The 26,115-nt window shown below is 36.8% G+C and overlaps 1 protein-coding gene across 1 annotated transcript; it reads right to left on the reverse strand.

Moving 5' to 3' along the window:
• Nucleotides 1–20,570, reverse strand: ODF2L (outer dense fiber of sperm tails 2 like). Its single transcript, XM_009927033.2, is given in 15 exon segments — nucleotides 1–1,579; nucleotides 3,565–3,690; nucleotides 4,586–4,748; nucleotides 4,835–4,920; nucleotides 7,012–7,090; nucleotides 7,092–7,156; nucleotides 8,319–8,423; nucleotides 9,575–9,685; nucleotides 10,250–10,385; nucleotides 11,770–11,879; nucleotides 13,191–13,376; nucleotides 16,573–16,689; nucleotides 18,505–18,576; nucleotides 18,800–18,862; nucleotides 20,394–20,570. Coding segments are annotated over 15 exon segments (1,710 nt in total). The 5' UTR covers nucleotides 20,556–20,570; the 3' UTR covers nucleotides 1–1,450.
• Nucleotides 20,571–26,115: the final 5,545 nt, after the last annotated feature.

Genomic DNA, 26,115 nt, shown 5'->3' on the forward strand with positions numbered 1-26,115 from the left:
TAGATTCAACACTTTATTTCTGAAATCTTTCCTTCATACATGATGATGTTCAAAAAGGTTTTGATATTTTATAAGTAGCACAAACAGAACTAAATGAACACAAGTATGGTTGTAAGTATGTGTGTGTAACGCAACAAACTCCCAAACATAAATATTTGCTACTAGCACGTCATATATAATAAATGATAATTCTGTTTTTAAAAAGTGCACACAAGCAGATCATTAGCGCATATCAGTATTTGTTAGGATGGCTAAGCATTTGCAAAAATGGAAAAAAAATAAAATCAACATTTTACACATTATAAATAACTAACACTGAAATACTACATTTAACACACAGGTATTGTCCATGCATGAATTAGCTTATGTTTTCATCAAAAAAAAAAAATTATTTAAATATACATTCTAAATTACATATATTTATCTGAAGGTACTACTTTTAAAAAAACCTACCACAGCATATATCTATAAAAACAATTACTTTCTCAATCAAAAGTGTTTTTGTATTAGTCCTGTATCAGCTGAATGTTTACATGTGTTTAACCTGAGGCATAAGTCAGTCTTACTCACCTCAGTGAACAGCAGCTCTTGTACTCAAACACAGCCAAGTACTTAAATACCTTACTGGAGCTGAGTCACCATGAAAGGGTGACATTCAGAGCTTAAACTATGCCTGTATCTAAAATACTTTCCTACTTATATTTTTAAAATATTACTATAGTATAGTCCTGATCACAATGGGCTGTAGGGAAAAAAAAAGGCTGGATGGGACAGCCTTGTGGCTGCAAATACTTCACGCAGTGCAGCAGCGTGTGCTATATTGGTGCTAAGCTACAGGGAAAAGAAAGGAAGGGAGCCTAATGCTCTCTAAATTTTTACCTGTCTTAATAGGATAGATATTACCTTGGGCAACTAGACTTCTACAGTAACAGAAGTATAATGACTGATAAATATTATATAATTATTAATAATTAAAATACGGAAATTACTGTGCAACCAGTCCATGCGTGTTCTCTTCCCCCACGTGAACTGAAAGGTCATCTGTGATCATCTGCATTTAACCAGGGACTAAAAGGACGCAGGTAAGATTTTACAGCACAGGACCTAACACATGGTAAATTCGCTGACCAATTCACAACTCTGTGTGCATACCCCACACACACACCTGTCACTACCATCATGCAGTCCGCCTTTTCACTTCTGTTCCATGAATAATACAATTCTTTGTATCAGTAACACCAGGCAAATTTTCCATATGTGACCAGCCAGTAGGATATACAGTGATGACTGACCTGCTTTTCCTTGCCCGCAACAGAAGTTTTCCTAGGGAAGAAGTAACATTAGAGTACTCAGTCCTGCAAAATACTATTAGGCTTCAACAGCCTTGCCTCCAACAAGATTTAGAGCCAAATCTTGAAAAGCTTCTTTATTAATAAATAATCTAAAGAATTCAGCCAAACATTGTTACGTATGCAGCTTTCAAAAACTGGACATAATTCTGGATGCTCTGGTTCTTGTTCTCTGACTTTTGAAGGCTGTTCTCCAGCTCTTTCAAACGTACTGCATGGTGCTTTTCGTTCTAAAGAAAAAAGAGAAGTGCAATGCAACTGAGAAATAAAATACCAATCAATCAAAATTATAATGTAAGACAACTAGTACCTAAATTTTATAAGCCTTATTTACCTGTAAAAGTTTTCAGAGGCTCCACAAAACTGAAGGTTCCCCCAAAGGCCTCAGAATATTGAAGCTTTATTTATGTTCAGTCAGGACCAAACTGAACATGTTTAAATAGGCTTATAATCCAAAAAAGGCCTGGGAACATAAAAACTAACCTTCTGAATTTTTATCATGAAAGATTCCTAGCATCTTAAATCTATTATGGACTTAACACTCTCTCTCATGTTGACTTTTCAAGGAAACATCTGTTACTGATCTCTGATGCAACATGATTTTTGATGCCTATAGTTCCTAATATAAAAAAGGATGATTGATAGCAATATTACCTGCTCATTAGTTCCATAAATGATGCAAACCATAGATAATTTGTTATATAAATACTACCGATATTCAGGTATTTCCTTTTATGTCTATTATAGATTTCAGATGCTAGTTGGTTAAAATAAATTTAATTTTTTTAAAATGGAATTATAGTCATCAGATTTAAATCCAGCCTTAGAAAAAAATAATCAGGTTAGAATGAATAATTGAATAAAGTTACCTTCACAGTCCTATTTTGTTTCCAGTTTCACTACAACAACAGGAATAAGATCATTTTATAATTTTCTGTAATGCATTCTCAGTTATATGTAAATGTAATTGGAATAAAAAGCAAGAAATTAATTTAGACCAGTTCGCTCAGACATATCTTTCATATTTATACTTTACCTGTAAGCTTCAAATGGAAACCATTTGAAAACATACCTATGAGTTTTTCTGGGATGAAAGACAAGAAAATTTTCTTTATTTTCTATTTTACTTTAACATAGTAAGAAATTCCTATGAAAAAATATTTGAAGTAGCATAAAACACTAGCTGATGCCTGATTTTATTTTAAGAACACTTTTGTTTTAGGGTAAACGCAGATGTTAAGTTACACTTGATAGAGACAAAAATTAATTAAAGCATACTGAATTCAGAACAGTATCTCTGATGTCTTATTTAAATCTTGAATAGAGTTTGCATTTAGGTTGGCTTGATTTTAATCTTCAATACTGCAAGTCAGAATACAGAATATTGTTTTTGAAAGTCTAGGAGAGTGATAGTAAACATTTTTAGTGTCCTCTATATTTATTTTATATAGCTTTGTAGCTTATTATCACTGATCACAGGACAGATCTCTAACTGTATCAAAACTTTGATTAAAGCAAATGATTTGCCATCACTAATCTAGGGAATTCAGCGATGTCTGACATTTTATTAATAGAAAATGTGCTGAAATTTTCTGGATTAGATAAAACAATGTTTTGTTTTCAGATAGTATTACTCATCCAAAATACCTTCTTTGACTGTGGCTTTGCTGAATAGGTAAGTATCAACATATCAAAACTTGGGCATTTAAAGGCTTGACACTTTGAAAAAATCAGAGTATCTCCTTTGTCACTAACTACATGTATATGGGACATTGGTACATGAGCTGAAAGCTTTTCACAAATTGAAGTAATATCAGATTCTTGTAATCAGCTCAGGAAAAAAACCAGATACCACTATGTCATTATGGAACTGTTACTCATTTATTCAAATCTAGGCATGTTTACTGAACATGTTGTAATTTCCCTCTCAGATTAATCTTCATACATATTTTTTTATTTTTGCCTTGCTGGGAAAACTGGATTGAGTAAGAGATGTAAAGTCAGTATTATTCTAGTGATTTAGTCAGACTGGGCATCTGTTAAGTCTGTTAGAAATGTCAATAGAGGAAGTATATTGTCAAGCTGAATTAATTTGCTGTTCCTCAAAGTGTGTATCAATTGTATTAGTAGTGTGTTTTTCAGTAAAAGGAATTTTTACTGTAAATGGTGATGCGGTAAGTAATTTCTTAAGTCATAAACAGTATTATTTACTTACATGGTGAAATATGCAGAGGAGTTGTTTTTTCTCTTCTTGCCCCTCTCTCACTTCAGTTTCAAGTGCTAGCATTTTTGTCTGAAGGGCTTGTTCTTTGTATGACATTTTTTCCAGTTCTTCAGCTACCTATAATAGTAATGAGAGAGAAATTATGTATGTTTACTTTCACTTAAAGCCCAAATGAAATTATTTTCTTATACCTTAGCATTAATAGCTCTACTTCCTATTCTGTCATCTAATACTTCAGTTATTTCCCATGCACAGAAATTAAACTAACATGGGAAATATTCTGGCTAAATTTGAAAGAAGTTTCAATTTGGAAAAAAATGTAATATTATTGGGAGGGAGACACTTTTGTAACTCATTTTTAAGTTAAGCCAAACTTGCTATTTTTTCAAACCCAAATCAATATCCTCACACAGTACTGAGAAAATTCAGATAGTTTATTTACATGATTAATCTGAGACAGAAATTACAACTTCATAAATATTTTCTGATTAAACTAATATAATTCACTGTAATCTAAATTCCTACATTTCCTCTTCCATTTGATTTACTGTTTGCATCCTTTCTACAAATGAGAAATCTCTGCTTAAGATTGAAAGTGTGCAAAGCCTTCCTCTAAAATGAGAAGGATTTCAACACTGAAGTTCTTGTGGGCTGTCCATTAAAGAAAATAAGAAAAAGGCAAGATTAAGCTTTTGTTCAGAAACTTTTGCCACATGTGTAGGATTTAGTATTAGGTGCTTAAAGCATTTTGATTTGCCACCAAAAAAATTATAATGAAATGTTGGTCCACTGACCTTTGTCATTAATTTCAATAGGATCCGAATACTACAAAGGAGTTGAATTGTGTAATCCATATTTAAACATGCAGAAATTCCCAGTAACTTTTTAGTATTGCTCCCTATGTGCAAAATAATCTTGTCCCATCTTTTCTACTCAAGCACATTTGGTTTTAATGATATTTTTAAATAGAAAATGGCAAACAAGATCAAGAGATGTATTAAATCATCAATACCATTTTTCTCCCTTCTTCCAAAGCAGATTCCAGTTGTCTGGTTAATCCATTATATTCTGCAATTTTCTCTTCAAGCTGCAATTTACTGCACTGAAGACTCTCATCTTCTTTTTTGAGTTGACAAGCAAGTTCTTCATTTTGAAATTGCATCTTTTCTAATTGCCTTTATGCAAAACAGATTAACGCATTATAGTTCACTATAGCAGAAAAGTGTAGGAATTAATTGCACTCAGATTTTTAAAAAGTTACCTTTTCAGATCTTCATATTTCTTCTGAATGTTACAGTTTTCTTCTTCTAAGGAATGACTACCCACAGAAGTTACACTGTCTTCCTCCTGTGAAAATGACAATTAGTTTCTAGTTGAAGAGACCTATATAGGACATTACAGAGTAAAGTAAGCTCGCCTATTAAAATCCGATCAAACAATTTAACTGTAATTTCAGGTAAACGCTATATTATGTTCAAGTAAACATTATCTTGTATTTAAAACAAATAAAATACAGCCAAAGTAGCAAACTAAAACTTTGTGTGAACACTTTAAGACTGAAAAACCACTATGTAACAAAGTGAAGTCCTAACAAAACCCATATGCTGCTCACACAGCCTTGTGTATTAGGAGTTGGCTGGGTCTACCTCCTTGTGAACTTTGACTCTTAAGCTTTAGATTCCAGCAAAAGTAAGTTCTCTCACACTACAGTCACAAGAAGCATAAAAATAATACTGCATATATATACAGTTATCACAGAACACTGTAGCACTGGCAAGGAATTTTAGAAAGTAGTTAATATCAAAAAAGACAATCAAGTTCGTAAAAAGAGGTATATCAGTAGCGGAAGCTGAAGAAAGTAAGCAGCCAAACTGTCTTCCCCTGCGCAGCATCCAGACTGACATTTTTACATGTTTTCTTTTAAATCTCGTAACAGTAGTGATGAGATTATTGCTCTTGCTACCATACATCAACAGCAGATTAGCAATAAATAGCCACATCACCAGCCTGCTGGCACCATTATTTAAGGGGCAACCTTCATCATTCACTGGACTACCTCAAGTGGTTCCATCCAGTAATTTGAGTTAATCTAGTTGATTTTGTTTATGTGAATTACAGGCTGTTCAGCTAGCAGACTGGTAGTAGCAGAAATCTCCAGCAGAGGAGCAGTAAACTGATGTCCTGGTCTAGCTGAACCCAGAAGAGGGTTTCTACACATGGTCCAGCTGCTTCAAAAGGAATTTTCCTAAATTCTGGTCATAGGATCAAGGGTCAGAAGTTCTAAAGGACATCACCAAGATTTAAGGCTGAAATTTAACTGCTGTTCCACCAGCCTAGTGGTTATATTCCCAATTACTTCACTATACTGAAGAGGTTTTTTGCATTTATTCAGGAAAACATGTAGTTAAGACTAAAATTAAATACATCATTTTATATATGCACCTCAAAATTAATTGTTGCTTAAGTACTTTGTTAAGCAAAGATGGTTTTATGAGCTTATGAGTGTCCCTAGAAGGAGTATTTAAAATTATACAAACAAGAACAAAATTCAATGCTATAAAGATCATCTTGACAAGAAATTTAAAACAAAATCAAGAGCTATTTTTTTTTTATAAGCATATAAAGTCTACAGGGACGCAGAGACTCACTGTGTTTCCGCTGAAGTTTTCCCACTGACACAGGGAGAAGATTAAGCCCCTTCCCCCCCTGCTGATTTAAACACCTTTGTCATTTGTGCTAGCAGAGTATTTTCTTCTAACTCAAAAGCACATTTCAAAAAAAAGAGAGAAAAGAGAACAACAAAAACCCCCAAGCTTAGCCCTGCCATTGAAATTGACAGGAAAAAAAGCTGAGGAATATTCATATTCAGCCTTAAGAGAAAATACAAGCAATAGTGCTAAAATACTACTAAAAATAGAAATGATCCTATTAAAGCATATTTTAAAAAATATTTTATCAGCCAACACAATGTAATCATTAAAATGTTAAAGTTATACATCATCAACAATATAATTTATGACTATTTATCTGAGTAAATATTGTCTGCTTCATAAATCAGTCATTAAAAACAAAACTAATGTGGAATTAAATTATTCCACTAGACACAAACAATAACTAGACTTGCACATTTATTTCCAGGGAAGAATTCTGCGACACATCTCTGGACATAAGTATTCAAAAGGATCGAGAATATACTCACTTAAAAGATACAGAATCTAAAAGCAACTAGGCTTGTCATGTACTGAATTCACATATATACAGTTGGCAATAGTTTCATTTGCATTATGCTATTTCTACAGAAGAAGCTTTTGACTTATGAAGCAAATAACAAAGGAAACTACACAACTGTCTGACACGTTAATAGGAAAAAAACGTTCCAGAGACTTTCTTCCACATAACTTTCGCACTTATCTTTAAAAATCAGCATGTTCTAAGCACCTGAACCTGCAGCTCCCTAAGGGTTTTGCATTTCTGTGCATGGATCCTTTCCCAGGACATAAGCTTTTCCTGATATCCTTGCTGCTTTCAGCAAGTCACAAACATGTTCTAACTCCTTTAACTCAGCCTCTGTTTTGTCCCTCACCTGCATAGTAGCATCACAGGAGAAAAATGTAAGTGTAAAACCATAAATTAATTGTTGCAATACTCAATGGCTTTCCATGTAAGTAATAAATCTGAAATTCTACACAAGTTGCATATCACCTATTTATAAAATACTGACAAAGTTACAAGTTCATCATTCGAGAAATTTCCACCTCTGACTACATTTCATTAAAGACTCAGTGACACTCACAATGAACATACACAAAATTAGGCAAGTGTTAGCAGTTCACCATGCAACAGCAAATTTTGACTTTATTTTTACTGCAATATATTTTGGGAGATGGCATAGACACACTATGCAGCTTACAAGAAAAATTCTGACCATACAAGTATTGCAGTATTTGAAAAGAGGGCAACACCTAATGCCATCTGAAGCCACATACAATGTTGTGCAAATATTATTTATGGGATCAGAAAATATTTTTCTCCATTATACAACTCAATCATGGAAAAATAAAGTTAGTATGAAATAAAATGAACGATCTAAGACGCTTCTCTGTGAGGACTAATTCTGCTCTCTAAAACAGAACATTGCAGGCAATGCAAAACCTGTCCCTGCCTCAGCTTTATCACTTAAAAGAATATGTATTTTGATGAGCTGTGGAACTGAGGAAAGTGATTTTCCTACCAATTTTTTACTGTTTTCTGATGCTTAAGAATGCACTAACTGCGTTCCAGTATTCAGCTCCATATGCTGAAAAACTTAAAACTCATCCCTGTACGGATTCTCTGTTTTAACTGCTACTTAAAACAAACAAAGCAGTCTTATAGCAGGTTTGCTTCCCTATGCAACTTTCACAGCTGTTCTGTCGAGAGATCTGGTTTTAAAATCATCAACACCAATATCACATTTTAAAAAGTGATAAAAGAATCCTTGAATTCTAAAATAGCAGCCCAACTCCTTAGTCATTATCCTAAGAACGATTTCTCACTTGTTTGCAATTATGTAGTATCCAAAAAAACCACCAGCTCACAAGTAAGAGTTAGTAAAACATTCAGTGAATTTAAAAACAATTCTATACATGGAAAAAGAAAAAAGAGCCAGTACCTTCTGACTTCTAATAAGTGGATCACAATAACGTAGGAAAGATCAATGTCCTACAGAATTGTTTGGAAACATGCTTCATCACTGCAAAACTTACCTTATCTACTTCTAAGCATTTGTTTTCTGTCATTCTGTTGTTTTCATTTAAGACTGTTTCATATCTGGATTTCAATTCTTCTACTGCTGTTTGTAATTTTTGTACCTAGGACAACATATATTTTTCCACATACATTTGCAAGGTGTATCTTTTAAATATAGAAAAGACAGAATCATTAGTATGGAGCATAAAGGAAAACCTTTGATTTCTAAATAGAATCTCAGTATTTGTCATTATACGAAGTTATTTATTTTCATTATCCTACTCACCACAGCAAATATAAAAGGGTAACCAGGTGAAGAGCGCTCGGATATCAAAATTTCATTTTCAACAATGGAGAATGAGCTACCGTTGTGCTACAGAAGCAGCAGCATGACTTACCCTTCTCTCCCCACATAAAAAGTATCACCAACAGTTCCCATCTGGAGTCACCACAGCTACGAGCTACGGTATTTCATCCCACTCACTGCTTTAAGGCTGGGCGTTCCCTGGAACTACATCTCCCATCTTAAAGCTGGCAACTTTAATTGTGGTGATGCATTCCACAGACAAGGAACACTGGCTGTACTTAGATTTTGTGTCATGTCTTTTGTCAATGATTTTAAAAAGAGGTAAGTGAAGATGGTCAGGGAAATGCTGTTTATACTATAGCAGAAATATATACAACTTCGAATCAATGTTCTAGAATGCCTTCTGTGTAAATAAAGCCAAGTAAAAAAAAGGAATTGATAAAAAGCCCATTTTAAGTCTGATTTATATGTTTTGCTGGTATTTTCAATGTGGAGCTGCCTACGTAAATAAGATGGCTCTTACAACAGTACCTGAGTGCTAGCTTACTATTCTTAGGAATGAGTAAATAAAGATATGACCAAGGAGAAGCTAAATATCATTGGATATGTCCACCAAAGACATCAGACTCAAATTTTACTTTTTAAATATAGTTTACCAGGTTGCCAACTTGCTTTTTAGGAAGCAAATCTTTTCTAAGCAAGTAAGTAATTAGCTCTGTTGGCTTCAATGAGCTTCAACTGGGCTTCACACAATTCAGTAAGGATTATGTGTACTAGTAACAGTGTGGAGACTACTCTTGGATAGGGTTTGTAATGGCACTCTCTTCTATCATCCGCAGTGTTAGGACAGTATAATAATCACTATGACAACAAAACTGTTTTATTACAAACAAAACCTTCATCATTTCTTCAAAGCTGCTTAAAACTTTAAAAGCCATACTTGAACATTTCAAATATGCTAGTCACCTGATTTTTATACTGTTCAACAAGGTTTTCCTGCAGCTTTGCCTTTTCTTGCAGATTTCGCAGCTCATTTTCAACAGAAATGGTACTGTTTTCTAATGTAGCAAGGGAAGCCTTGATTAAAACACAGAAAATATAAAAACTGTAAGAGTGTTATTAAAATAGCACAATCTACAATATGATAGTACTAGCAAGTGACCTGCAGGCATTAAAAAGAGTCACACAATCATTTATCCTGTCAAACAAAAATAATAGCCCACAGTTCATTTGCCAGCTCATGAGAACATTTACTTCGTAGGATAAACACAATACAAAACCTGTAAATACTTTAAAAATTGAAATTAATAAATGAGCTAAACTCAGTTCTTTAATTTGAAAGAAAGTTTTACAAACATAAAAGAACAATTTCTAGTTAAGCAATTTTGTAGCTACTGACAGTAAAATAAATGGCATCCTGGTTAAGCAGGTAGATGATTAGACAACCCTGTTCCTAGCTTTGCCATAGATTTCTGACACATTTTCAATGTCTCATTTTCACTTACTGTAAAAAATGGATGGCAAAATTTATTCTACAGGTTTGGGATCTCTAGACAGAAGGCCCAAAGGGAATTAATGTGGTTATTTCATTAATGTATCAGAAATACAGGGCCATTCAACAATGATTTATAATGATCTCACCTTTAGTTTTTCATTTTCAAGGTAAATCTTTTCATTTTCAGACTTAACAGAATTTAGCTTTCCAAGAATCTCCTCATCTGAGTTTCTTCTCCATTCCTCCTTTCTTTTCAGGTCTTCCAAAAGGCTTGTGATCTGCCTTGTTAGATAGGCAAGAACTTCTGTATAATATACAATGCTTCCAAAACTCGCACTATGCAAATTAAATTGTACCTTAACACATACTCCTTCACTGTTCTTATTTAAATAAACCAAAAAAAAAAAAAAAAAAAAGAGTATGCATTTAAGCATCCCAAGAAAGCAGTATCTATTGAAATAAGAAACTATCCAAAAGAGTGGTCCACCAAGGAAGTGGTCCTAGCTCAAATATAAATAAATCCATTACCTAGAACACCCAAGCATAGTTCCAAGACAACTATGCATACACATACTGTACAAAATTGAATGATATTGAATTTATAGGGTCTATCAGATAATGTCCTATTAAGAACATTCCATAGCTAATTTAGGAATGGTACTTTCCATTATTAAAAGCAACAGGCATTAAAACCAGCTGGAAGCAGAATGAGTACTTGAGGGAAGTATCATAGATGTTTCCCTTTTCTTATTCTTTCCTAGATGCCTCCTCATGCACACTGGACCAATAGTGGGCTAGACAGATTTCTGGACTGATGTCATGTACCTGCACTCCTGTTAAATTCTAAAATATGCTGAAAATATTTTCAGAAATGTCAGATTTTCTGAAAGAAAAACAAAAGAGTCAAGCCAAATTAATTTGAGCTGTTACATATTTGAGCATGAATCAAGTTCTTTGTAAAATAAATATTCTGTGTTAGACCTAGCATAAAAAGGCACCTACCAGTTTCTTTTGCTTGTTTGAATTACAGTCCGTATTTCTACCAACAGAAAAGGTAAAAGGATATGTCACTGTCTGCCAAAGAAAACGGCATATCCTTCATGTGCATTAAGATTTGACCACATAGTTTGAATAACGTTGGACAATTTTGTGTTGCTTTTCCTTACAAGAATAAACTGTTCAAATGTGCATCTGAGAGGAGTCCTTCTCTGTCCTCTAGTGGGGTGAGACATTAGTGGAACTGAAATAATTTTGCCATCGTTAGTCTGAAGTAGAAACTAGAAGCCTAAGAACCTTATTCTATACTGCAGCAGACAGAAGGGTTAACACTCAAGGGTTAACAAGCAGTTGAATCAGTTACTAAATAAGTGGTTCTGAGGAAGCAGCATAGTAGCTACTAGCAAGTTCAGGCTAATCAGAAGTATGCAGGGGAAGGAATATGTTCCTTACTTGTATGGGGGAATGAAGTTTTTTAAAAAGTTGTGAAATGCAGCAGAAAGAAGGCTAAAAATCTTATATTTGTTCTAGTTTCCAACTTCTAAATTCTGCACCAAATTTTAAAATATGAATACATAAACTTGTTTACATTGTCAACACTGAGTACTACACTACTAAATATCAACACTGTGTGACTACAGAAAAAAAATTAGATCACAGTTTAACTTACTTCTTAAGATCTTCTGTTTGAATTTCTAATGTTGTCTTTTCTTCAACCATTCTATCATGCTGGTTTTTCCAGACATCAGAAGCTGACAGTATCTCAGACAGTTCGACTTCCTAGAGAATACAGGAATTACAAATAATGTTACAAAATAATGCCATCTAGTTGTACAAATTTTTCTAAACACAAGAGCTATTTAATGAAAGATGGCTTTACTGGATCTCCCTAGTACAAAGCAATCTAAGTTTTGTCTTGTCTCAAAAGAAGAAAATAAATAAAACTACCCACATTTTAAAAAGTTAAAGTCTAAGTACAGACTTACTTTCAAGTCAGGGATGCAGTTAAACACTGGCACTGTATATAAACTGTAGAATATTTCAAAATTTAAGATGAAAATATTTTCTTACAACAAAAATATTTGTCTCCAATATGTCTACTACATATAAATTACATAAATCAATACAAAAATTAATTTCTGCCAAAACATTTTAAGAATAAAAAATAATAGCTAGGTAAGAAATGCAAAGTTAGGTAAAGTCCCTCAAAGAAGTATGGATAATTAACCAACACATGCTATCTTGAAAGTACACGGGGTCTTCAATGGGGAAAGAAAACAACAGTGTGACTACAAAACATCAAAAGTTCAGTAGTTGCCAGCCCTCTGCACTGCAAAGTGCACTTAATGATCCACTACTGTCTTCCCACAAAAATCAAAGAAAAAAAAAGTTATTAAGCATCTCCTGGTATACTAACTGGAAAAATTTATCTTTAATACTGACATATCAAAAATGATGGCAACACATCTAAGAGTATGAAAACATACTCTTATTAGGAAATCTAAATAAGGCAATAAAGATCTCAGCACAGTTCTGATCCACCTGGCCTTTTTGAACATTTACATACTGTATGGATATGCAGGGCAAGAATCTAAGGAACAATTTGGATTAAGGAAGTTTTGTACTTGGATTTTGAAAAGGTTCAGAGCAAGCTGCTTGGAAACAGAAAGCTAAGTATCCATATGAGATGTCAGACACCGATAAATAAAGAAAACAAAGAGTTCAAACCCCAATCATGGACTCTCAGTTAGTATACTGTACTTCTGAGTTAGTGTATATCCATAAAGGTCTGACAGGAAGATAGGAGAGGTGTAACTGAAAGCTGGTAAGACTCCTCTTACTACAGTTTGAAGCGTACAACCTCATGGCTTAAGACATTCACTAAATTTTAACAAAACAAAGGCAGTGAACGTAGTAACAGTTTGAATGTCACTTACAGCAACCTTTATCCTTAACCAAGGAGCAAAAATATAAATAAGATAAAAACACAGCATGACCAACCAACTTTTCTTATTTTCCACAGGTAAAAGTCTCTCAATTGTTCAATTTAAAACAACACAGGATGACATTGCTCACAGTGTAGTCACTCACACATTCTCTTATTCTGGAGGTTAAATTTTCCACTGCTGCTTCAAAGTGTTGTGCTCTTTGTTTCTGGGACCTCATTACTTTTTTCAGAGCAGTCTTCTTTTGCTCACTTGTTTCCTTTAAGGCTAACATCTGGTGCTTGTATTCACCAACTTGATGTTTCCACTCTGCTATTTTCTTTTCTAGAGTCTGCAGCATAATTAAACATCAACTCTTTTCAAATACTGTAACTTACAGATCATTTTGTGACATAACATAATCAAGAATACCAATTACATTTATAATCTGTTTCCATAATGTCTTTGTATCTCAAATCTTGTGGTTGATACAAAGAGCTAGCCAAGATACATACAGCAGTAGGCAAGAGAAAATACATGCTGGAAAACTGATTACAAAGATGATCAAGAGAAGAGGTTGAGGAGGTGCAGAAGCAGGCAGGAGTAGGGGGAAAGACAGCAGTCTAACCATCATTGTGTGCTTTTGGAAATGGATCCAGAATTTCAGTGTAGAAGGCATGGCATGGATGTTAAACACATTTATGAGGAGGAAAATAAAAGTGGTTTCATCATCCCTAGCAACTAATTTCTGTAAAAAGTATCACCTTAATGATGCTACTAGTGATATTCACTGATCTAGTAGTAGTCTGTGCTCTGAATCTATAGTGAACATACACACAACTAGGGCTGGAGATCAGTATAACTGCATACGAAATTTGAATATGAAAGTTAAGATCTTAGATTTGGGTTTAAGTCAAGAAGCTAGGAAAGGCCGGGGTCTTTTCTTGAATATATGTATTATGATATGGTCTGTGACTAGATGACAACATACTATTTTCTTGGAAGATCTCGTGACTTTTTCCAATGCATATAATGGCCCCACTCTTTTAATGAAACAGAATTGTTTAGTGAAGAAACTATTTTTTTATGGCAAGTTATATTTTGTGTTCAATGGATAGTGAAGCAGAAAACACAAAAAGAAAAGATGAAGCACTCCCTTGCCCACAGCAGACAACTGTTTAAAGATAATTAAAACAGGCTATGATAAAGCTTAAACTACAGCTGTAAATCACACATTGTAAGGACAACGTATAATTTCCTGAGTGCTTGGTTTTGCAGCACTCAGGAAATAAAATACCTTTGCATTAAATATATTTTTTATTTAAATACATGTAAAACTACGTTTGCATTAAATGTATTTTTAATGCATTTAATTATATTATCAGATGTGTACAATACAATCGAGATGAGAGCTGGGTTCTACAACTGTCGTTGTATTATCTTTCCTATTGCTGTTAATATTTCTGACTAACTAGATTTTTACATCACTCAGATGAAGGCAGTGTACTGATCCCATCCAACCCAGGAAGCTGACCTCTCTAACTTCATGACTTTTGTATTTTTTCATCTACATATCACTTGTTATTTAAATGTGAATGGAAAAAAAGACCAGACATTAAAACAATACATGATGACATACAATAAAAACAATATCAGACTCTGCTTCAAAGAGAATCTCACATGCGATTATTTTTAAGGTGCTACAGCTTATGAAAAACATGAGCAAGCTACCAGTAGACAACTACTTTCATAAAGACAAGTGCAAGTTCCATTCATATTGCTTACTATTCTCTGCCAAACTACAGCAATGTAAGTAGGCTAGAAGTGTAAATAAATTGCTCAAGTCACTAATAAATATCCTAATCATAAGAATGATTGATGCATTTGTTTCTTTCATTTGAGTCTAGGTCTGACACTTAATTATGTTCTACATGAATAAAGACCAGAATGAGATGCCATTTACCTACTGACTACATTAATGTACCAGCCTTATTCAAGATACTATTTGCCAGTTGCTATAAAATATGCATATTATGCATATGAGAGGATAACTATCAGTACAGGTCCTGCTAATGGCCCCCAGACTTTTCAACAATCAATGCAAAATGTATGTGGTTTTCCAAGTAAAAGATAGTCTCAGGTACTGAGATTTACCAAAAAGGAAAAGTACTACTTCAGAAAACAGAAATGACAAAACCCCCCAAATATGCAGGAAGAAGTTTTCATATATAGATGCTTATAGGGCATTTAATAAACAAAGATGTGACTTGGCAGGGGCAGCAGCAGAACACCTTCAATCAACAGGGCAAATAGAAAATCTGAGTCTTTGTACGGACTTCAAATGTTGATATAAGTAAACAGCTGTTATCCCCTCTTACAACCGCAGGAGGTCACAATTACACTAAGAATAAGTGCTTTGGGCATTACTCAGTGGCTGAGGTAAATTTAAATCGAGAATTAATTTCATAAAGGTAATGCGGAGCTTTCGCAAGCTTTTGTCCAGATACTACCAAAACCATCATCAGAATTTAAGCTAGCAACTGACTTCAGCACTTTGTGCAGAGCACACAAAATTTCTAAATAAAGACTGAATGAAGATACAGCTGTATATCAAGTTACTTTATGTAATGAAAATATTGGAATTCTATAATGGCACTAGGTAGAACAGGAATTCTATAATGGTACTAGGTAGAGCAAGAAAGTAATTTTTATTCAGAAGAAAACATGAGGTATTTATACAGACATAGACATATGTGACTTTTTTTTGAAATTTAGTTGCTATAGGTTACTTGACAACTTCAAATTATACAATTAATAGGGGATGCTACTAAAAAAAGTTTGGAAATTAGAAATACATTATTTTTAGCCAATGTTTTCTCATTCATGCCTAAGTTCTTGACAAATTTCAAATACTGAAATCTGAGGCCAGCTCCAGCCTCTGACACATGACCTCTTCCTTGTCTTGTTCTAAAGCCAGTAACTGATCCAAATGCCCAAATTTGCCTCTTGCTTTTTAGAACAGGAAATGAAAATAACTTCACCTACCTTAAACAAAGTGAGGTTAGATACTAGTCTTAGGTGTTCCTCTTTCAGTCAGTATTAAGAGTTTTATTGATTCCTTCACAGTCAATAAAAAGAAACAGGTGGTGATTCATCACCCTTATCTTACAGCAGAAACCCATCTTGGGGACTTGCCCATCTCTTTCTATTGACTGTATGGAGACTGCCTCAGGATTGATATCTATCATCTAGATAGCACAGTTAGGTGATTGCAAATACTTCTGTGTGTTTAGCAGCAGAACTACTACTATGCACAAGCTAAGAAAAGAAGAAAAAAGAACAAACTTGCAATTAAGATAGTGTGGTCAGGCAGACTGTGCAAAATATAAATGCTAATGATTTGTACTGTTTGGGATTTTTCTTTTACCAAGGGTTTGATTCCAAGTGATACTTTAAGATTTAACTCTCACACCTGAGTTAAACTCTGACCACAATAAGGATTTGCTACTTTTTTCAATAAACTGAAACACAAGTAGAAATACGCTGACCTGTATTTTCACTTTTAACTCATCATTTTCCACTTCTTTTCTTTGAATCTGACATTGCAGGTGAGCTTGTACTGCCTTTACTGATCTTGACAGGTGGTCTTCTTTCTGTACATTGACCTAAGAAAGAAAAAAACCCACAAATCTATTGGTCTATGGAGATATGCTGTATGATGCTATCTATGTTCTTTCTACTTTGCCATAGTTTCTAACTGACATTTGAATGTCCTCAAAAGCTGGAAAAGATAAAAAATGCTCTACAATTATATTCATAAGCAGTAACTTGTTACTAATGGTATTAACGTTAAACAGAAATCACAAACTTGAAAGAGTGTATGTATAATTGATGCCTCATATTTAATCTGACTCTTGAAGTAGTATGAACAAGGCCTGGAAGCACAAACTCAGAAATCCAGGCTGAGCAAAGGCATCTAGCTAGCAGGTTGACCAAAATTAAGCCACACGGATCAGCTCTGCCCTAACTAATTAGGCCTGAACTGATCTTCATTAAATACCAAAGACCACCACCTGCTATTACAAGTATTGATACATTTAATTCAAACTCTAATTCGGGGGGGATACATAAAGCATAAGGGAAGAGGCAGCTTATGTCACCAGAACTGAGGTCAGATGATTCTATGAAATTTCTTGCAACTTGATTCCCTTGGCTTGTTCTACATAAGAAATAATGAAAACAGGTAGAAAGAAGTCATATTATCAGTATAGATTAGAAAAGCATTGTAATGCACCAGTTCAAGTGTTCATTAGAGATACCAGTAAGATAGGCAGACTCGGACTCAGTTAGGTATTGATGAAAATGCCATTTATTGGAGATAACATAAGAAGGAACAAAAGGATAGCATAGATAATTGTATCTCCATTCAGATCCTGAGCACCCCAAATTGTTCAATGTTAGATAGATCTCTAGTCAGGGCACAGCACGCTGCTCAGATGCCATCAACGCTGAGGTCTGATGGCACTGTGGTCTTCAGAATCTTTATAGGCTTTTCTGTTCAGCATTTCTACTCTCAAGCAAAAGGATGTTTCTATGAAAAAGTGCTGCTTCGCTTCAAGATAAAGACAAGGATGTGCCAATTGCGAGGTGTGAAAGGGGGCACCCACACACGCTCCTCTATTACAATTAGCTGGCTAAGTTTATCCTGCAGCCAAGCATTATATTCTCTTGGTTAAGCAAAGAAAAATTCTTAAAGAAGAACCATGGCTCTCAACAAACCCCAAGGAGTTACAAAAATCAAAGTACACCATTGTCCCCTCAAAGGTTTAACTGAGCCTACTCTGTCCGTCACTAACACTGAACCACACCGCATTGTATACACATAAAGTGCACTTTAAGTATACAAGGACTGTAACACAGATTGCTAAACTACCAGTAAAATAATTTTGAAACTTTCATAGTACCTTCTTACGCAGGACAGATAATTCTTCTCTTCCTATGTTGGTTTCTGCACTGAGCCCCTTCTTTTGGCTCCAAGAATGCATGAGGTCTTTCCTGTCAGCCTTTGATGATACTAGCTCTGCTGTCAGTACTACCTCTCCCTATTCATTGAGCTCAAAGAGCCATGGAAACTAACTGTGAACAGTAATCTGTTTAGTTTACTCTGTGTTACTTCAATATAAGTATTTTTTTCCAGAACTACTGCAAATCTGTAAATGAGAAGCCAAAAGCCATTAGTCTAGATGTCCCATGGTTCAGGGAGGGGCATACATCAGTGTTAAGGATAACCTATATACTCAATAGGTTTGGATACAGTCTCGATGGTTTTAAGATATTTCTGTAGGAAACATCCTTCAGGATTTTCCTTTTTTTCCATAGATCTTTGAAATAATTGCTCTTCTCAAAATTTAAAATTTGTAAATTTAAAGAATCTAGTACATTGGGAGAAAACATTCATTTCAACAGAACTGGTCACTCACTTTTTCAAGCTGAAGCCTGGATAAAAGTTCTTTAACATGTTTCTCCCTTTCAAGTATTTTTCTCCTGAGATTCTTCATAGAAAAAAAAATAACAAAGAAATTATTTTAATGTTTGTATACAACAATGCAACAGTAATGTATACTGATGAACATTTCAGCTGTAAAACAATTTGTGATGATAAACCACAAATGCTCCCACTTTGCCACTGTCACTTGAGACTGTATGATCCCAAGACGTAGCCATTTTCAGATGTACAGCATAGATCAAAAGTGACAGAAATTTTAATTTACTTACAGTATTTTGGGTTTCATTTTCACTTAACTTCTGCATCAAAGTGTCAATGTTTTTACTGTTTAACTGCAAGAGAGAAGCAGGAAACATTAAAAAATTACTTGCAATTATAATTGATGTAGCATTTTTCAACAGTTTTGAATTTGGCACATATCATTTGCTACATTTTCTAATTTGGTACATATGAATGTGAAAGCTCGCATACTTATGAGCTACTTAAGAGTTGGTGGTTTAAACCCTAAAGATTCAATTTATTTTGCGCATAGAACTTTATAGCTGAAGAAAACAAATTAGGCTCATTCCACACACCAATTTATTTATTTTAGCTAAAAGGACTCTAAATACCATAAATACTTAAGTGTTATTTAAACATTCAGTCAAATAGTAAAAGCATTTGTACAACTTGTAATATTTTAAAGATTAAGTATTAAAGCCTTTCAAGAACTTAAGTTAGATAGGAGAATTTGAAGATTGAACCAGAAAGCATAGGCTAGAAGATCACACAAGTAAACCTACATTAACTGTTACTACAAATCCAAAAGAATTTATGTGCCTATAATATTGTCAGCTAAACTTCTCATCTTAAAACATCTGATTCTGGGAGTTGGGTAACTTTCCATTTAAAAAAAATAGACTTGTGGGACTTTCAGGTTGTAAATCCTAAACATTTTAACTTCACTAGTGAGAGCATAAACCCACTGCCTCAGGGTGGAAACTTTGGCATCAAAAGTTCTACTACAACTCCTTGCAAAGCATATCTTATCCTGGCCTGCATGTAATTCCTCAGAATGTTCTGTAACCTTGATCCCATGTTTATCTGTAAAGTCAGTACATGGACCCCAATTCTGCATCCAGGTTTCCACCTCCGCATGCACTGCAAACTTACAAACATTGTATTCAGTAGTAGTCCTGTCCTTTCCTGACTACACTGAGTCAGATTTGCTATCAGCAAAAAACTAATATATAAACAAGAATGGTGTTTTGTGACCCCACAGTAATTCATCAGCAAAACCAGAAGGGCTTAGAAGACTTCCCAGAACTGAGAAGTGACCGGAAACCTAAATTACTCATACCATCATTCCATTTTCAGGAAATTGTTGTCCCCACAGTTAATTATCTATAAACTTCCTCTCTAATGAACAACAAAAGGCCTCATGCTGTAAGACAGCTAGCATTGTCTGTGAAAACCTGAAAATCAGGAAGGTTACCCTTAAAATTAAAAAGTTCAGAATAAACACCCATCTCTGTTAGCTTGCAAAAGGTTAGCTTTTTGGCTTCCAAAAGAAAGCTGAGAAAGTCAGCAATGACAAATCACATTTAATTTTAAAAGAAATCTACATTCTTCAGTCCATCAGGTTTCTGTGTGAGTTCCATACGACACTACTGTTAAACAGGAATTCACTGTGATCCACCTCCTGTTTTAAAATACATAGCCCACCAAATTCCTTCCGGTTATGCAGGAACTTTCTTAGTGCCCAGGACATAACAAAAAAATCTTCCCAATACGTCTATTAAAGATAATAAGACTAAATGTTAGTTTAAGACCTGTGTAAAAAATGTGTATTTGCATTGGTTCTATGTTTATGCCTTTTCTTACTTGGTGTTCTAGACTGTCAGATTCTTTGCTTAGATCAGTAAAATATTTTCCATCTTGGATGGCTTTTGTAGTTCTGTGATAATCCTTTTCATACAGCTGAACTGGTGAACAGAGTTTTTCTGCCTCTCCAGGTGGCACATAGGTACTTCCCTGAAATAGCATTCATAATTGTGTAACAATTTAGTATCACTCACGGTTAGGACACTGATCTTGCTAATTCAACATGAAACAAGTCAGCTCTTCGGGAGAATGATTAAGGAAAAATTTTAAAGATCAAAGAGATCTCTCATTTATGACTTCCAACAAGGGTAAAAGCCTGTGATATCACAAGATGTACCCTCAAACTGATCACTCACAGAACACACCTAATCTATAAGGCAAAGGTAAACAGTCTACCTCCAGTGAAGGTGGAAGCCAAGTCCTGCTCAGACACCATTATGTTTCACAGCAAAGTTCTTCCAATTTGGAAGCAGCAATGGCTTTTCTCTTCTCCCAGTTTGGAAAAACTCCTCACCAGGCAGGGCTGCACAGGAACATGACGCTGCCCATGTCATGGCAAGTCCAGAGCCAAGTATCGGTGCCTACTACCTTAATGCATCCCATTTTCCCCGATTCCTTGTCAAGCACCAGGAACCTGTGGACACCCTCACCCCTTCTCCAAACACCTCTCTTCTGCCTCTGCCCTTGCACTCCAGCATGATTGATGTCCTCGCCAAGAACAAAGTTACCTGTTTACTCCATTCAGTGCTCCACTGACTAATCATTATTTTTCAGAAGCTCATTGTCTTGCCTTCTCCACCCACCAGGATGCATTTCTCCTGCTTTCAGCCTGTGCCAGGTGCATCGTCATCAAAAGGATTTGTCAGACTAAGAGTTTATATTCCTATATCCGTATCTCCTTAGCATAATTGAGAAAATGAGTAACAGAATTTTGGAAGTCCCCAACGAAATAAATCACTTCCTCACACAATCAGAATGTAGACTGCTCTGCTTCCAATTGTTGCCATAATGCAAATAACTACACTCCAAACATCTAGGTTTTTTTATATATATATTTATGTGTCTTTTTATTACAGGCTTACATTTCCTGGCAGACCTCAACTTGTGTAACACAGTGCAGGTCTCTACAGCTTTTTCTTTGTTATATAACCAAAACTAAGTTCTTGAATTTAATTACTTCCAGTGAAAACAGCATCTTGGAAGATTAAACATTGTGTTTCATTTATCCTAGCCCATCAATGTAAGCAGAAAACAACAAATAAGAATTTTTCCATAGTTTCAGTATACCATTTTTATGTCCAGCACTCTCACTTACCCATTTTTTAAAATATCAGCTACTTCCCATCTGTAGCTAGGAAGTATGTTTTGAAATATCTGTTTTGAATCTTGTTAACTGAGTAAATAGAATGAAAAAAATCAAGCTTAACAGGAACAGAATGAACTTGCCTCAGTAGCATGAGGAAGAAGAAACTTTTCCTGAAGATCGAAAGCCAGTACAGGAGCAGTACCGCTACATACAGGTAAAGACGAGGATGACTGCGATGATGACGACATTTTGTTTTAACGCTGTGTAACAAGACAATATATGTTAACAGATATTGGTGTTCTGTGAAGCAGTAATTGAAACATTACCGGCATCCCTGGTCATTCCCACTAGAAAACACAGTGTACCAGACCACGTAAACCCCAGACTCGCCAGAGATTTAACACAGTTAATGCAACTGAAATCTTGCACACGGATTCATAACTTGTACTCTCTGAAGTATCACTGAATTCACACGTCTGGTGCACAGAAAGCAAACCCCTTAACAGTAGAAAACTGAATACACGCGAAGGACGGCGCAAAGCTCGCAGCTGCCATTTCCCACTCCCGCGCTCCCCGGCGCAGAGGGTGAGGAGCGGGGCCGCGGGCCCCCCAACAGCGGCCCTCACCCCGGGCCCCGTCCCCTCTCCCCTGGCCAAACGCTCCTGCCCCCGAGGTGTCCCGCGGGGCAGCGGCCGCCCTCAGCACCCCCTCCCGCGGGGCAGCCTACCCCCTCCCCGGCGTCCCCGCCTGCGCCCGCCGCCCCCTCACCGCCGCCGCCGCCGCCGCCGCCGCCGCTGCCCGCCGGGAGCCGTTGCCGCAGCAACCAGCCGTTGCCGCGGCCTGCTCCTCTGGTGGCGGGAGGCGGCGGCGGCGCCCTCCCCGCAGCCAGCCTTCTCCCAGGGGCCGGGACCCGTCCTGGCCCGCGGCGCAGCGGCTGCGGACGCGCCCCGGGAGGACCCCGGTGGGGGCCGGCGCGGCCCGCGGAGGCCCGGGGAGACGGGGGTATGGGAGGCAGCTGTGCGGGCCGCTCCCAGCTCTGCGGAGCAGCGTGGGCCTGCGACCTCCGCGGGCCTGGAGAAGCAGCATCGCCCCCTTCCCCGAAAGAAAGAGTCTCATGCCGTCAGGATTCCCAGGCGCGCCAAGAAGTGGCTGTATCCATTACCACCGCGTAACTTGTGCGGGCGGGGTGGTGGTCGTGCGCACCCAGGAGGTTACTGTCGGAGCGAGATGGACAAGAAAGTCGGAGGGCTCTGGGGGGGGAGCTTTGGATCTTCTGTTTTCTTTATGGGTGTTTCCATTAATAGATTTTTTTCTGAGGTTAAACAATAAGAACTCATGTAACCTGACTATATGTGAAGCTTTTTTGGCCACACGTTCTCAAACATTGTAGGAAAGCCACGTATTTTTAAATAAACACATTCTGATGAAAAATAAACCAATTACTCTTGCATCACATGAGAAAGCACTAATGACACCTGAGGCGGTACTTTATAGAATATCCAAGGCATCGCAACAGACATATGGAAAGATCACTTTCAGATAATGAAGTGTGCAAACCAGAATGATCATGTGGTATGAATACTATCATAGGTATAGATACATACAGATCATATGTGTAGATACATATGATCATACATAATGATAATTGCACATTTTGTTTAGAAAGATGCATACTGACAGAAATGTTACTTTTTAGTATACTCAGTAAATACCAGTGTCAGCAACTGGTATTTTTTTAAAAATCTTGGCATTGGGGAAATAATCAAAATATAAAACATATCCTTCAGCATCACTTGTAAACATGCCAATGTGTTTGTATTTTCTTCTCTTGCTGGCAGTGGAATTTCAGAAAACAGAGTAGTTATTCCCTTTATACACTCTTTGGAGAATATTATCTAGCCATGTGTGCACCATAATAAAAACAGATTGAAGGTTAAATTTCAATGTTTTTAATACTAGTGGAGATTAAATCACTCCAAATCCATTCTGGAGTGAGTGCCTGTTTGTACCTGAATTACAAGGGAGATTTTTTATTTGCATGTGCAAAAGGCCTAATGATTTGTTCTCTATAGGACCCGTAAGCCTTGAATTGTGAATGGACCATCCCCGTCAGTCCTTTGCTTTGGCACTGCAGTTTATGAGCTGTGGCTTTGATGTCTCATAGTCATCTTAGACAGAACTCATAATTTTAGCTTCCCAGAACTTGCTATATGATTGACTTATTTTTAAAAGAAAGCAATAAATTGTTGCAGTTACCTAAAAATGTGGTGATCACTTATATAATAAGCAACCACTATCCATCAGTGAGGGCTAATTAGGATGATAATTAGCACTGCACTCTGTACCTCATAAACAAAGAATGAATTACAAGTTTCAGTCCTCAAAACCGCATTCTAATGACTGTGGCACAATCCACAGATTGAAAAATAATTAGAAATATGACACACAGTTCTACGATGACATAATTGCAAGCCTTAATAAAAGAGATGTGCTGGAGAGAGGCTTCTTTAGATACCACAGGAACTCTGCTGAGTGTTTGTCACAGCTCATGACTTTATCTGCTCTAGAGGTATAACTGAACATTTAATTTCTGTGTCAGAAATTCAAAACTCCAATGCCTGCTTTTGTTCATTGTTTAATTTTGGCAATAGCCTGCTATCACAGTCTCACAAAAGCAGCAGATTTGCTGCGACCCTGTTTATACACTGTTCCTTCCCCATCCTTTTATGCACTGTGTGGTGTAATACTGACCAGAATGTCTTTCTCCCAGCAATTCTTAGACACTCACTGCCTTACACAGAAATACATATCCAGCAGAGATGGAGAGATGACAACATTTCTTCCCACACAATCTTGTAAAATAGTTATGGTGGGGTTTGCTACTTCCCTGGATGTTTCTCAGCATCTCCCACTCCATGTCACGGCATGACAGCTTCTCAAGCAGGGAGACAGGAAAGTCCTTGACTCCACAGTGCCTGGGGGCAGTGGGCACCGGGGTGAGCTGCCCGGTGGGGTTACGATGCTGTAGTGCTATTGAGTTCCCCACAGCCAGTCACCCACTCAAGGAGCCTCATCTCTTTGCACAGAAGACTTAGCAGGAGCACTAGATCATCTTCACTGCTCAAAGAGCAGCAGTGGGTGTTTCTGCACCCACTTAAGTGATGGAAGAAATATAAGGCAATTCCAAGATACAGGGAAGTAGCAGGGAGGGCTTTCTTCAGAACAGCATGTTACATGGCAGCAGGTCTGCATGTCCTTCATTTGCAGATTGCGGATTCAATGGTGGTCTTCTTAGGTTTTGGCCAAGGACGTTTGCGAACACCTTACCCCAGATGCAGGTTATAGCAGCTACAGTGATGCAGAACTTTCCTTATTATGTGTATTGACCTGCCTGGGTCAGAGTTCCCAGTGTTCACCATAAATCCTCCTGTACTGGTGCCACTACTCATTTCCATGTGAGTCACTTCCAGCTCAGTCACACATCTCAGCTGTTTGCAGGACACTTTTTACATTTTCAAAGGAAGCAAAAATATCTCTAATTTATTTCTCTTTTATTAAGCAGTCCTTAAATCCACTTGCATTCATTCCTCAACTTAGACTTTTTCCCTGTGTAGTGCAGCCCAGGGGGTGAGTATGGGACCTGTTTGTTCCCCTTCCTTAGCACATGCATCTCCTGGGAAACTGCTTGCTCCAGTTCTTAAATTGCTACAGACCCTTCCTTACACTGCAAAATGGCCAGAGAGCAGTGTGAGGTCCCAGAACTAGGGTGGGTACCACAGGAGTCTGTTCAAGACTTGGGAAATGGGAGAGACTTTAAGGGTGGAAGAAAGAGCAAGAGGACCCATTACAGAGCGGAGTTCCAAGGAAAAGGGTAGAAACAACTGAGAGCGCATTGTATTTGCAAGATTAAGATAGCTTAATTTGTAAATAATTTAGTTACAGAAATTCCTGTCCAAGAGAAAGGGGCACACTCAAACATATAATTTCAATTTTAGACAGACTTTTGGAAGGCCTGATTCTTTATCTGGCCAAATTCTCTCTTATCAGTGACAGCCCATTAACAAGTAGCCCTGGAAATTCTGCCTTTCAGTGAGTGGAGGCAGACACTCTTCTGTGCATGGGTGGAGCAGACAGCCAGGCTGTGGTTAGCGGGACACAAACAATACCTACAGGAAAATGGGGAGTTCCTTAGAAGTTCTTAATGTGGCCAGCTGGAACTGCGAGCAGAAACCTGGGTGGATGTAACACACCATAATGAATGTCAAGCCATTCTCCCCGCGTAACAGCAGGGAACCCATCCCCAGCTGGTCATTCATGGTGCTGCTCAGGGAAGATGCTCTTAGATTCGCCAAACCGCTGCTTAAGCCCCAGTAGCCTGTGGGTTCCCCAGTCCTGGGCATTCTCTGTGGTCGCAGC

Source organism: Haliaeetus albicilla, chromosome 8 (assembly GCF_947461875.1).
Source record: "Haliaeetus albicilla chromosome 8, bHalAlb1.1, whole genome shotgun sequence".
Lineage (NCBI taxonomy): Eukaryota > Metazoa > Chordata > Aves > Accipitriformes > Accipitridae > Haliaeetus > Haliaeetus albicilla.